General features: G+C 46.2%; 1 protein-coding gene across 7 annotated transcripts in view; it reads right to left on the bottom strand.

Moving 5' to 3' along the window:
• Positions 1–920: 920 nt before the first annotated feature.
• Positions 921–12,880, bottom strand: part of KATNAL2 (katanin catalytic subunit A1 like 2) — a 92,209-nt gene continuing 80,249 nt past the window's right edge. For 6 of the 7 annotated variants that reach the window (XM_081942545.1, XM_081942548.1, XM_081942550.1 and 3 more), the window contains 4 exons: positions 11,664–11,774; positions 5,579–5,741; positions 2,636–2,738; positions 921–1,363 (listed from right to left, as the gene is read on the bottom strand). In XM_081942545.1, coding sequence (XP_081798671.1) covers positions 1,224–1,363; positions 2,636–2,738; positions 5,579–5,741; positions 11,664–11,774 — 517 coding nt within the window. In that variant the 3' untranslated portion in view covers positions 921–1,223. The remainder of the gene's footprint in view (positions 1,364–2,635; positions 2,739–5,578; positions 5,742–11,663; positions 11,775–12,880) is intronic. The other variant, XM_081942551.1, reaches the window with a different exon arrangement.

The following is a 12,880-nucleotide window of genomic DNA, read 5'->3' as shown; positions in this document are numbered from 1 at the left end:
TTTCTTCTCATCCAAGAAGCTTCTGCCGCTTCTGTAGAGTTGAGGAAGCTTCTTGGATGAGAAGCAAAACGCCTTCGATGAAAAAAACCAGAAAGTCCAGGTGCCTCTTGAAAAAGCACCTTTGGGACAACCATGACCTGGATGACTGAGGATCTCCATGGACATTTGTCTATTTTCAGTCTTCAGGTAACCAAGCAAGGGAAGAGAGAGGAGCCCTATTGGTCACTGTAAGGAAGCCTCTAAAACAGGGGTCTCCAACCTTGGCAACTTTAAAGATTTGTGGACTTCAACTCCCAGAGCTCTGGGAATTGTAGCCCACAAGTCTTAAAGTTGCCAAGGTTGGAGACCCCTACTCTAAAAGATATCTCTGAGACTCCAGAGTGGCTTATTCTTGAAGGATATTCTTCGAAACCTGCTGGTTTAATGCAAGGATGCCTGTAAAGGTAAAGCTTCTTCTCGCACATATGTGCTAGTCTTTCCCGACTCTAGGGGGCAGTGCTCATCTCCATTTCAAAGCCAAAGAGCCAGCGCTGTCCAAAGATGTCTCTGTGGTCATGTGGCCGCCATGACTAAACACCAAAGGCGCATGGAACGCTGTGACCTTCCCATAGGTGGTTCCTATTTTTCTACTTGCATTTTTGATGTGCTTTCAAACTTCTAGGTTGGCAGAAGCTGGGACAAGTAACGGGCGCTCACTCCGTTATGCGGCCCTAGGGATTCGAACCGCTGAACTGCCGACCTTTCGGATCGACTAGCTCAGCCACTGAGCCACCATGCCCCACCAAGGATGCCCGAGAAGGCCCAATTAATGCCTCTCTTTCTCCCTTCCTATTATCTGGTCCCACTAAGGAAGAAAAGTATAGCAGCAAATATTAAGTCAGCAAAATGGATCCCAAAAGTCTTCTAGGTAACACAAGAAATAAAAACAGCCGGTCATGTTTAATTACAAAAATTAAAAATGGTCAAAGTGCTAAAATGGGGGTGGGGGGGTGGGGTTCCGCCTTGTGTATGAGTCTCAAGCTATCGGATGAAAAGATATAACGAGCTTTCTCCAAATCAAAATTGTCAGCCTCTTCTCCATCATCAAAACTTCAGCAGCCAGATCGGAAAGCGGCAAGTTTCTTCTCCTCTTTGTTTGTTTTAAAAATACACTTTTCAGAAATGTGTTGGGTGGAGCGGAGGAGCTCGAAACGCGGAGGATTGTTCCAGATCTTAAACTCCGCTCAAACCGACTCAAATTCTCTTTGCCAGTCAATGTATTTTTGACTTAGATTCTTAGCAGAGGGCTTGGTGTGAGAAATGACATCAAGGAAGTCTTCGGTTGTGACTGTGTCCAGGTGAATCCCTGGTAAGTTTCCACTGTCTGAAGAAAGAAGAACCTCCAGTTAGAAATTGAAATGGCGTCCAAAATCGGTCTGTGGTATAGAAAGGATTGCAAGTAAAAAGAAATTAAAGGTAGATTAATTAATAAAGATAGTAGGCCAGCTGATATGTATTAATAGTGGAATGTGAAATGATTATACCGGGTTACAAATAAGAAAAATATTAGTTGGGAAAGTTACCAGAGAAGAGAAGAAGAAAAAATGGATGGGGAATTTGGAAATACGCCTAACTATATATATTTAAAGTTACAATATGAGACCAAAAATATAGGCGTTTAATGATGTATAATGAGGATAGCTGGAAACTTGTATCCGCCTCGAACTTCGGCCAAAAAAGAGGTTTGGAGGGCGGGGGTAGAGGAAACAAATGGCATTTGTATAAAGGTATACCAATTGTGGTCGTAAGTTGAGGACTACCTGTACGATCTTAGGAAGGTTTGTATCAGTGATCAAATGTGAAAGGAGTGTGCAAATCCTAAGTAAATCTAAATGGGAAACAAATGGAATGGCGCCATCTGCTGGTACAGATTTATAAATTTATCATTTACTTTTATACGCATCTTAGCTAACTTAGCTAAGACATCCCGGCTTGCTCGACCCTGAGTCTTCTGACCTAGGCTTCCCAAAATCACAAAGCAGACTCCTTCTCCCAACAAAACCCCTTTTTATTAAGCCAATGTGAATCCCTCTCATTCACATCCAGCAAAGTCCCGGCGAACGGTCTTTCAAGGGTGATTTTACAACCACAGACCTTATCAGGCTTGGAGAGCTGCCAGGCCGATATCTTTGCAACGCTGTACAAGGAAATACTTGGCAAGGAGTCTCTGAGAGTCACGAACTAATCTTCACATTAATTAAGTGAACTACTTGTCTCCTGCAAACTCCCCTCCCCTTTCGCTCCTCTTTATTCCCTGTGGGAGGGGCCATTCATCATCTACCTGTCACTTTAACTGCTGAATCGACCCTTGTTCCTTAGCTGTTCCCTTTTCCTGGCAGCTCTGCGCGGGCGCACATTGGGAACAGGCTCCAGCTGTTCTTCTGCCTCACTGATGTCTGACTCCGAAGGCAGCTGAGAACTGTCAGACGGCCCTGGTCCCATCTCTGCCTCTGACACAGAGCCCTCATCAGAGCCTTCCCCAGTCTCCAGGACTGGCCCAACCTCCTCACTGTCTGAGTCTGTCACTAGCTTTCCTGGTGGGCCACAACACTGAGTACCTGTTCAGCTCGAACACGCAAGAGGATTTTTGCTATACCTGGCTGATGATTTTCAAGAGCGCTGAAGATTTTTCTCACAGGGCGCATGGCTGCCTCCTTGCAAACCAACTTAATGTCAGATCCCGAGTAGCCTTCCATCTCCTAATACACAAACATGAAGAGAGAAAGATGTGCTTAACCTCCACAGAGGTTTCCCATTGCAGGTAGCTGCCAAGCTAGCATTTAGATTAAGAAAGGACAGAGAGGAAGACAGGCTATGGGGAAGGTTTCTACATCGGGCCACTTCTGACACAACCCAAATGGTCCCCTGAGCACATGGAACCAGCTCTATGTAGGGGTGATATCCAGCAGGTTCTGACAAGTTCTGGAGAACCGGTAGCGGAAATTTTGAGTAGTTCGGAGAACCGGCAAATGCCACCTCTGGCTGGCCCCAAAGTGGGGTGGGAATGGAGATTTTGCAGTATCATTCTCCCGCCATGCCCACCAAGCTACACCCACCAAGCCACACCACGCCCACTAAGCCACACCCACAGAACCGGTAGTAAAAAAAAAATTGAATTTCACCACTGGTCCTACAGATCCTATTATGATGGACAAGAGATTGGTGAGGAGTTTATTTGCCACCGGAAGAGCATCAAGATAACATTAAAAGATCTACAGGGATCAGACCAGTTGGCCTATCCTATCCCATGCCCCATCTTGGCTGAAAGTGCTTCGAAACGCCTTCAGGAAGATCTCAAAGAAGGCAAGCCCTGTATTCTTTTTCTCAGGAGTCTGCAATTAATTACCGTATTTTCGGAGTATAAGACGCACCAGGATTTTGAAGAGGTAAATTAAAAAAAAAAGGTTTTGCACTCTGCAGACCTCCCAAACCCTCTGCACGCCTCATTTTTTTGTGAAAAATGGGGCGTGCAGAGAGTTTAAGAGTCCTGCAAAATGCTGCTGGGGGCTGGGGGGGAGGCAAAAACGAGGAAAAAAACAGCACATTTTTCACAAAAATGTGCCTGGTTTTTTTGCCAAAAGCAGGGCACGCATAGGCTTTGGGAGGCTTGTAGAATGCTCCTGGAGGCTGGGAGGGGGATGGGCAAAAACGAGAAAAAAATGGCCCCGTCTTCACGTGAGCCAGAGCGCCAGAAATCCGAAGACCAACTGACCAGTGCACATGCAGATGCCGTCAGTTCATCTTTCCGTTTCTGGCACATGCAAAGACCAGGCCGGCACATATGCGCCCACAGGAAACCAGAAGACTAGCTGGCTGGCGTGCATGCGCGCATCAGAAACTGGAAGACCAGCTGACCAGCACATGCATGCACACCAGCCAGCTGGCCTTTGGGTTTCTGGGCTCCGGTGCACACACATGTTCTGGTTTTGGCACCCGGTGCCAAAAAGATTCATAGTCTCTGGTCTATGCTCTGACTGGTGTCAGCTTTGATGGAGCCCAGCCACCGTATTCTTTGGTGGCCTGGTTACCTTTATATATGGCAGTGATGGCAAACCTTTTTTGCACAGAGTGCTAAAAAGGGAGTGCATGCACACGCACAGGCACTCATCTGGGCCGCACCCAAGAAGACAAACTGCCCAGGGGGCATATGCGCACCCAAAATGGACTTCTAGCACATGCGCACCAGCCAGCTAGTCTTTTGGTTACTGGCATGCATGTGTGTGCGACGATCAGCTGGCTGGCGTGCATGCTCACACCAGAAAATGGAAGACCAGCTCTTCCAGTTTCTGGCACTGCCACAAACAGGGAGGACAGCTGATTGTTTTTGCGCACATGCTCACCAGAAACCCAGAACAGGAACGGAGGATGCCACACATGACAGGCGCCATGGTTCCACGTGCCACTTCGGGCACATGTGCCATAGGTTTGCCATCACGGATATATGGGAATGGAATGGAAGAGTGGGGTGGGATGGGATCAGGAGCTCTTTTATCGGCTACAAATGCCTTCCAGAAAGCCCTCCGCAGGACTGATCCAGAACCCTGTTATCGGCTGCAGAGGGCTTTCCAGAAGGAGAAACAGAAGCCAGGGGGCTCCAGGAGCGTCAATCCAAAGCCCATTTCTCAGCTGCAGAGGTCTTTCCGAAAGGCTCCGACGGTGAAACGGAGGCGACTGGTAAGTAGGGAAGCTCCATCCCACCATCCCCACCCTAGCTTAAATTGTACCTCGCCCCACCCCCAGCACCCTGGGGTGGGCAGGGTCTCAACTAGGGCTAATTTTGGGGGTAGGGCTTAATTTGAGTGCATGCGTTCAAAAAAAAAACATGATAGGGCTTCTTTTTGGGGTGGGTCATATTTTTGAGGAAACACGGTAATAAGTCATATTTTCTAAATCATTCGATAAAAACATCAAGTGGCAAGTCATAAGATACCAATAGGACAAGACAATGGGAAAGATGAGAAGATGAAGAAGATGAGATAGATATAGATAGATATAGATATATAGAGAAAGATATGTGGACTTCTGTCAAGGTAATGATGATTTAATAGCTGATCAGCTGCTTTAAGGCTGTAAACCGAGATGATGACATGAGGATGTGTCAGCAGGGTTACTGCCACTTTAAGAAGCTGTATATATAGGGGAGGCCATGTGAGGATGTCTCTCTCTCTCTCTCTCTCTCTCCTTGTGTATGTCTCTCCTCGTATTCTATCTGCATTGTGGTTCCCTGTGTAGAGTTGAAGATTGATTGATATTGCCTGGTATTTGCCTAACACATGTATGTAGGTGTATATATAAGACTTGTATATAAACCACTGTTTGAAAGACAAAACCTCTGTGTACTGTATTTTGCTCCTGGGTTGTCCCAAAATAGTAGTCACACTGTGTGTACTCTGACAACTTCAACTCCCAGAATTGAACAGACGGATGTTCACACATCTTAAGTGGCCAAAGTTGAGAAACTCTACTCTATAGATTCCTTGACTCCTCTACAAAGGTCATTCATAAGGACCTGGATAACCTGGGTGGGTTTCTTCCTCACCTGGCTGAGCAAATTATAATCCAGTTCCGTCCTCAGCTCCACTCCTCCACTGTTGCTCACCGGGGGAAGCCAATGCTGGATCATGGTTTGCCGGGCCTCTTGATTTGGGAGGTCAACCAGAATCCTCTTCTCCAGTCGGCGCAGCATGGCATAATCCAGTTCCCTAGGAGAGAATAAGGAAGGCAGATCCTTGTTCTATTAACAAGAGGATCTCAGGACTCTTTCCATCAAGTATAAGTGGAAAAAGGTTCCTTAAGAAGCACCAAAATTAGGGAAGGATCAGACACACCCAGACCAGAACTGACCAGTAGAGACAAAGATTGTTCATATGACCATGGTGTTATGGCCCGCCAGTGGAGCAGGCAGCAGAGTAGGACAGTGAGGAGGTTGGGGAGGAGCATGGGCCAATCCTGGAGGCTGGGGAAGGCTCGGACAAGGTCTCTGCGTCAGAGGCAGAGATAGGGCCGAGGCCGTCTGGCAGTGATCAGGTGCCTATGGAGCTAGACAGCAAAGAGGCAGAAGAACAGCTGAAGCCTGTTCCCAGTGTGCTCATGCGCAGAGCTGCCAGAAGACAAGAACAACTAAGAAAGCAGAGTTGACTTAGGAGTAAAGCCACATCTTGGAGGTGACTGGCAAAAGAGGAGCAAATGGAGAGTGGGCTTTTGCAGAAAACAATTCGTTCCTTCGGTCGTTTCCAGAGTGGAAAGTTCTGTTTGTGACTATAAGAGACTCTGTTTTGTCTTGCCCTGGCCCCTCACATAGGAAATAAAAGAGGAGCAAAAGGGGAGGGGGCTTTTGCAGGGAACAATTTCGTTCGGTTATTAGATTCGTTTCAGGAGATCTGTCCGTGAATCTCAGAGACTCTGTGCCCAGTCTTTCCTTGCACAGCACCTCCTTTGGAAAATATTTACATGGCAGCTTTCCAAGACAGATAAGGTCTGTGGTCATAAAAACTCCTTTGAAAGACTGTTTGCCAGGGCTTTGCTGAATGTGAATGAGAGGAATTCACATTCGTTTAATAAAAAGGGTTTTGTCGGGACCAGGACTCTGCCTCCTGCTTTTTGGAGACACTTAGATCAGAACACATGGCTTCACTTGAGCCAAGATTTGATGTATGAATAAACCATCAAGGTGAACATACTAATGATGGCGTGCAAGCTTATACATGATGCTTTACAATACAGCTGGTTCACCCTCTCTGTTTTCAGCAGTGACGTGCAGTCAGGTGAGGCAAGTGAGGCACAGCCTCACCACTTTCATCATGAAAAAAAAAAGTAAAAGGAAAAAGCTGAGCTAGTTGCTGCCTCACCGTGGATGACTCTGCTTAACCTCACTGGTGCTCTCCCTCCCCAAGTGTAGTGACTTCCTCCCCAGGCCCCCATTCATTTCTCTCTCACACACACACAGCTGGATAAAACTATATAAAAATCTACCCCAGCTTCACTGATTACAAGTTTGAAAAGGCAACGTGGCTCCACCTGCAATCAAACTACACTTGGGGAGGGAGAGCACAAGCAAGCACTGAGGAGACCACAGGAGGAGGCAGGAAGCCAGGCAAAGAGCCATGCTGTAGTACACACACTTCCCCCCAGCCTCTTTCTTTTGGAAGGCTCGGCTCGGCTCCCCTCCGGCTTCTCTGCCTCTCCTCTCACCCCAGCCTGCCAGCAGGAAGTGGTGGGTGGGCTTTATTGTGTTCCAGGCATTTCCCACCAAGACAACAGGCTGCAAGGCACCTGAGGGTAGAACAAGAAACAATGGGTGGAAACTAATCAAGAAAAGAAGCAACTTAGAACTGAGGAGAAATTTCCTGACAGTTAGAACAATTAATCAGTGGCAGGGGGTTGGACTAGAAGGCCTCCAAGGTCCCTTCCAACTCTACTATTGTATTGTATTGTATTGCATTTGCAATGGTGGAGGTGTTTGGGAAAGGCAGCAGGGGAATGGGGGGGTGGGATGGCAGAGGAGCTGCTTTCAAGCCACTGGAAAAGATATCCAATCCAACTTTTGTGTGTGGGGGGGGTTGTTTGAGAGTGAGTGAGAGAGGGAAGGGGTAGGAGAGATAGTCCAATCCAACTTCTGTGTGTGTGTGTGTGTGTGTGTGTGTGTGTGTGTGTGTGTTTGAGAGAGTGGGAGGAAGGGAGAGAGGGAAGAAGGAGGGGAAGGAGAAGAAAAAGAAAAAGAAAGAAGGAGCAAAGGAGAAAAACAAATGCTGTCGCTTTAAATTGGAACTGAGCATGCCTGGCTGTGGAATTCTGGGAGTTGAAGTCCACAAGTCTAAAAATATTTGAAACTCAGCACTGTGTCAGTGCCTCACCAGTCATAAACCTCACCGCACGTCACTGGTTTTCAGTCATCAGATGTAGAGTTGTTACATGCTGAAAGTGTGCGGTAACTAGAGCAGAGAAGCAGGCTGGCTTTATCCAATGCCAACAGGCCATTGAAACAGGACTTTGCTTTCCGACAAGGGGCATTTCTACATTACAGGTATTCCTTGACTTACAACCATTTGTTTAATGAACTTTCCAAGTTACGCCCGCACTGAAAAAAGTGACTTACGACTCTTTTTCACACTGAACAACCATTGCACCTTCCCTATGGTCACATGATCAAAATGCAGACACTTAGCAACTGGTTCATATTTATGACGGTTGCAGTGTTCTGAGATCATGTGATCCAGTGGTGGGTTTCAAAATTTTTTGGAACCTCTTCTGTAGGTGTGGCCTGCTTTGTGGGAGTGGCTTGCCAGCCATGTGACTGGGTGGGAGTGGCTTGCCAGCCATGTGACTGGGTGGGAGTGGCTTGCCAGCCATGTGACTGGGTGGGAGTGACTTGGCAGTCATGTGACTGGGTGGGCCTGGCCAACTGGTAAAATATGGTGAAACTCGCTTAACAATGCTCTTTCTTAGCAATCAAAATGTTGGCTCAGAAACTCTGGCATTTGAAGCACGCAAGTCTTAAAGCTGTCAAGTAACAAGACCCTTGCACCCCTAACCCTTTAGAAAAAAAAAACCCCAGGGGTGTTCAAACTTGACAGCTTTAAGACTTGTGGACTTCAACTCACAGAATTCCTCCTCCAGTCATGTTGGCTCAGGAACTCTGGCATTGAAGTGTGCAAATCTTAAAGCTGTCAAGTTACAAGACCCTTGCACCCCTAACCCTTTAGAGAAACCCCCCCCCCAGGGGTGTTCAAACTTGACAGCTTTAAGACTTGTGGACTTCAACTCCCAGAATTCCTCCTCTCGCTCTTCATCTTGATGATGTGCGGACGGGCTGTGGGAGGAAGCTGGAACCGGTTCTAAACGGCACTGTAGATTTGTGGAACCTCTTCTATAGAAAAGGTTAGAACTGGCAGGAACCCAGCCCTGATGTGATCCCCTCTGGCGACTTTCTGACAAGCGAAGTCATTGGGAAAGCCAGATTCTCTTAATAACCGTGTTCCTAACTTAACAACCGCAGTGATTCAGCTACATGTAGTCAAACACGTTACGTATTTGCATCCCATAAGATCACACACGTTTAGTTAAAATGAGGTCTAAAGTCAGAAGGGGCATAAATTGTAAGGAAAAAAGTTGTTTTAAATTCACAAAAGAGATAAACCAGACCCCAATTTGTACTAACAAACTTTTTCTTATCTGGGGCTAGTCTCCAGCTTGTTTATCAATTTAGGAATGTGAAAAACCAATAAACCTGAACATCGTTTTGAAAGAAAGAAACTAAATTAAAATACAAAGTAACTACCGTATTTTTCAGAGTATAAGACGCACTTTTTTCCCTCAAAAAAGAGGGTGAAAATCTGGATGTGTCTTATACAATACAATACAATAGCAGAGTTGGAAGGGACCTTGGAGGCCTTCTAGTCCAACCCCCTGCCTAGGCAGGAAACCCTATACCGTTTCAGACAAATAGCTATCCAACATCTTCTTAAAGACTTCCAGTGTTGGGGCATTCACAACTTCTGGAGGCAACTTCTGTTCCCCTGATTAATTGTTCTCACTGTCAGGAAGTTTCTCCTCAGTTCTAAGTTGCTTCTCTCCTTGATTAGTTTCCACCCATTGCTTCTTGTTCTACCCTCAGGTGCCTTGGAGAATAGTTTGTCTCCCTCTTCTTTGTGGCAACCCCTGAGATATTGGAACACTGCTATCATGTCTCCCCTAGTCCTTCTTTCTCTTAAGCTAAACATACCCAGTTCCTGCAACCGTTCTTCATATGTTTTAGTCTCCAGTCCCCTAATCCTCTTTGTTGCTCTTCTCTGCACTCTTTCTAGTCTCTGCATCTTTTCTACATCGTGTGGCCTTACCAAGGCATTATAAAGTGGTATTAACACTTCACGTGATCTTGATTCTATCCCTCTGTTGATGCAGCCTAGAACTGTGTTGGCTTTTTTGGCAGCTGCTGCACACGGCTGGCTCCTATTTAAATGGTTGTTCACTAGGACTCCAAGATCACTTTCACAGTTACTACTATTGATACACTGAATACAGCATTTTTGCCCCCCCCCCTTCACAAAAATGGACATGCATAGCCTTTAGGAGGCTTCCAAAGTGCTCCTGGGGGCTGGGGAGGGCAAAAACAAGTGAAAAATGGATCGTTATTTGCTCATCCCCCCCCGGCCCCCAGGAGCAGTCTGGAAGCCTTCTAAAGGCTATGCATGCCATTTAAAAAAAAAAAAAACAGGACCATTTTCGCAAAAAACAGGCCGTTTTTGGGAGGTCTGCAGAATACAAAAACTTTTTTAAAAAATTTGCCTCTTCAAAATCTTGGTGTGTCTTATACTCTGGTGCGTCTTATACTCCGAAAAATACGGTATGTTAGTTAACAAATTACAAAAACCATGTCATTTGCTCCTAAGCAGGGAAGCTATTATAGCAATGACAAAAATTTATCTCAATTCACACATAGATCTTTGGGGTGGGGGACGGGACGATATCATTTTCTATCAAATCAAACAGATCTCAGGAATAATATAGCCTACTGCGTGGAAAGTGTTTTGCGCTGTGATCGTGAAAACAAGGGTTTGGACTAATTTCCTCCTTTGTTACTTTTGTACTGTAGGAAGTTAGCACCCACCCTTCTCCTAGGAAAATTTTAGGAAATATTAAAAGGGCAGAATATTTCCTCTAAAAGGGAGGCAGAAACAGCCCTCCCCCCCCACCTTTGTCAATAGACCATTAAGGCCTGATCCAGTCTATTCTACATAACAAAGATCTACCTCTTCAGGCAGAGCTGTAGTAGGAATCCCAAAGCCCTTTCATTACATCATCACCTAGCAAAAATCAACCAAGCTTGGGACTCAGGACAGCCTAGAGTTGCCCCTGCATGGCCCCATGGTAGTCTAACAGCCAATCAGAATACAAGTTCAAATTCAAAAGCCCAGACAGGGTATAAAACCGGAGACATTCTCAGCATCTCTTCCCTTTTTCCTCCAGGACTTCAAACCATGTGCTTCTGTCCACCATTAAAACCTTCTTTCCGAGCAACTTCCATGAATCCAATGTCTTTTCCCCCACTTGGAACTGAACCCAAATGGACATTTCTTCCAACAGTACAAACAAAAACATTTTTTTCTATTATATTGTAGCCCCCTTTTGATCCCAACTGGATCTTCATGTTAAAAAACACACACACGCGCACACACACAAAAAGGAAGGATTTTCATCCTGAAACTTTAGTGCGTATAATTCCAATAAAACCCAACTCTCCCTATTTTTAGAGAACATATTTTTCTAAGCACTGGATGATTTAAGCACCTTAAAGAGTTTCTCGGGCGGAGAACGCTTCTTTAGCTTAACTATAGTAAATAACTTGGCCATCAAGTTGCTTTTTTAAATATTAGCAGCTGGCTTGCTCTGGCATCTGCTGATCTTCTGCAGGATTATGCACTTTGGGGTGCAAAACGCAAGAACCGAAGCAGAAGCAAAACGTTAGTAGTAATAATAATAATAACAAAGAAGCTCAAAGCTCCCAATTAATCTTTGAAGGCTTTAGCCAAATATCATGGCTTTTACTGCTCTGGGTAAGTAAAATCTTTATCTGTGTTTAGAGGCTCATGCAGATGTATTCAAAACATATTCTCCGGCTCTCTTACCAGGGTAAGTTGGAAGCTGCTAAAACAAAGACAAGATCATCTGAGCGAGCCAAGCCATCCATCTGCACCAATAATTCCGTTTTCATCCGCCGGCTCCCTTCGTGTTCGCCCCTGTCAAGATATTGAGGGCAGGAGAAAAGAGGAAAGATTATTCCCAGGCACAGGAGAAGGTTCCCCATTAAAGGTGAGACCTCAACTTACAACAGTTTGCTTAGTGGCTGTTCAAAGTTATGACGGCACTGGAAAAAAGGGCTTTGTTCTGACCTAGGCTTCTCAAGAGCACGAAGCCGACTCATCGTCCGAATAAAGCCACTTTTATTTAGGTTAAAGTGAATTCGCCTCCGGCAAAGTCGCAGCCAACAGTTTTTCAAGAGATTTCACAACTGCAGGCTTTGATCAGGCTTGGAGAGCTGCCTGATATCTTCTAAATGCCATGCTGTAGCAGCAATTCCTTGGCAAGAAGTCAGGAACAGATCTTCACTCTAATGAATTGAACTAATTGTCTCTTGCAAACTCCCCTCCCCTTTCGCTGTTTATTCCCTAGGGGAGGGGCCATTCACTGTCCACCTGTGGCTTTACTGCTGAGTTGGCCTTTGTTCCTTAACTGCTCCTTTCTCCTGGAAGCTCTGCGCATGCGCACACTGGGAACAGGCTCCAGCTGTTCCTCTGCCTCACTGATGTCTGCCTCTGAAGGCAGCTGATAATTGGCATACGGCTCTGGCCCCCTCTCTGCCTCCGACACAGAGCCCTCATCTGAGCCTTCCCCAGAACTCCAGGACTGGCCCATGTTCCTCCCCAACCTCCTCACTGCCTGGGTTTGCCACCAGCTCCGCTGGCCGCTGGTGGGGCACAACGGGGCAGTTTTTCACACATAACTGTTACAGCATCCCTACAGTCACGTAATGTGGAATTAAGAAGAAAATTCCCAACAGTGAGGCCAATTAATCAGTAGAACTGCTTGTCTTCAGAAATTGTGGGAGCTTCATCACTGGAGATTTTCAAGAAGACCACCATTAGTCTGAAACGGTATAGGGCAGCGATGGCGAACCTTTTTTTGGCTCGCGTGCCATAAGTGGGCGGAGCGCAGGGGGGGTCGTGTGCGGGCGTGCCGCACCCATAATGCAATGCGCGACCCCACAGTGCGCATGCACACACAACAGGCGCCCACCCACCCCGTTTTTACATGCTTTTTTCACCCTCCCCAGGCTTCAGAGGCT

The sequence above is a fragment of the Natrix helvetica genome (genome assembly GCF_964273705.1).
Source record: "Natrix helvetica genome assembly, chromosome: 2".
NCBI lineage: Eukaryota > Metazoa > Chordata > Lepidosauria > Squamata > Natricidae > Natrix > Natrix helvetica.
Note: the sequence above shows the minus strand (reverse complement) of the source record. Positions and strands in the feature narration are given on the sequence as shown.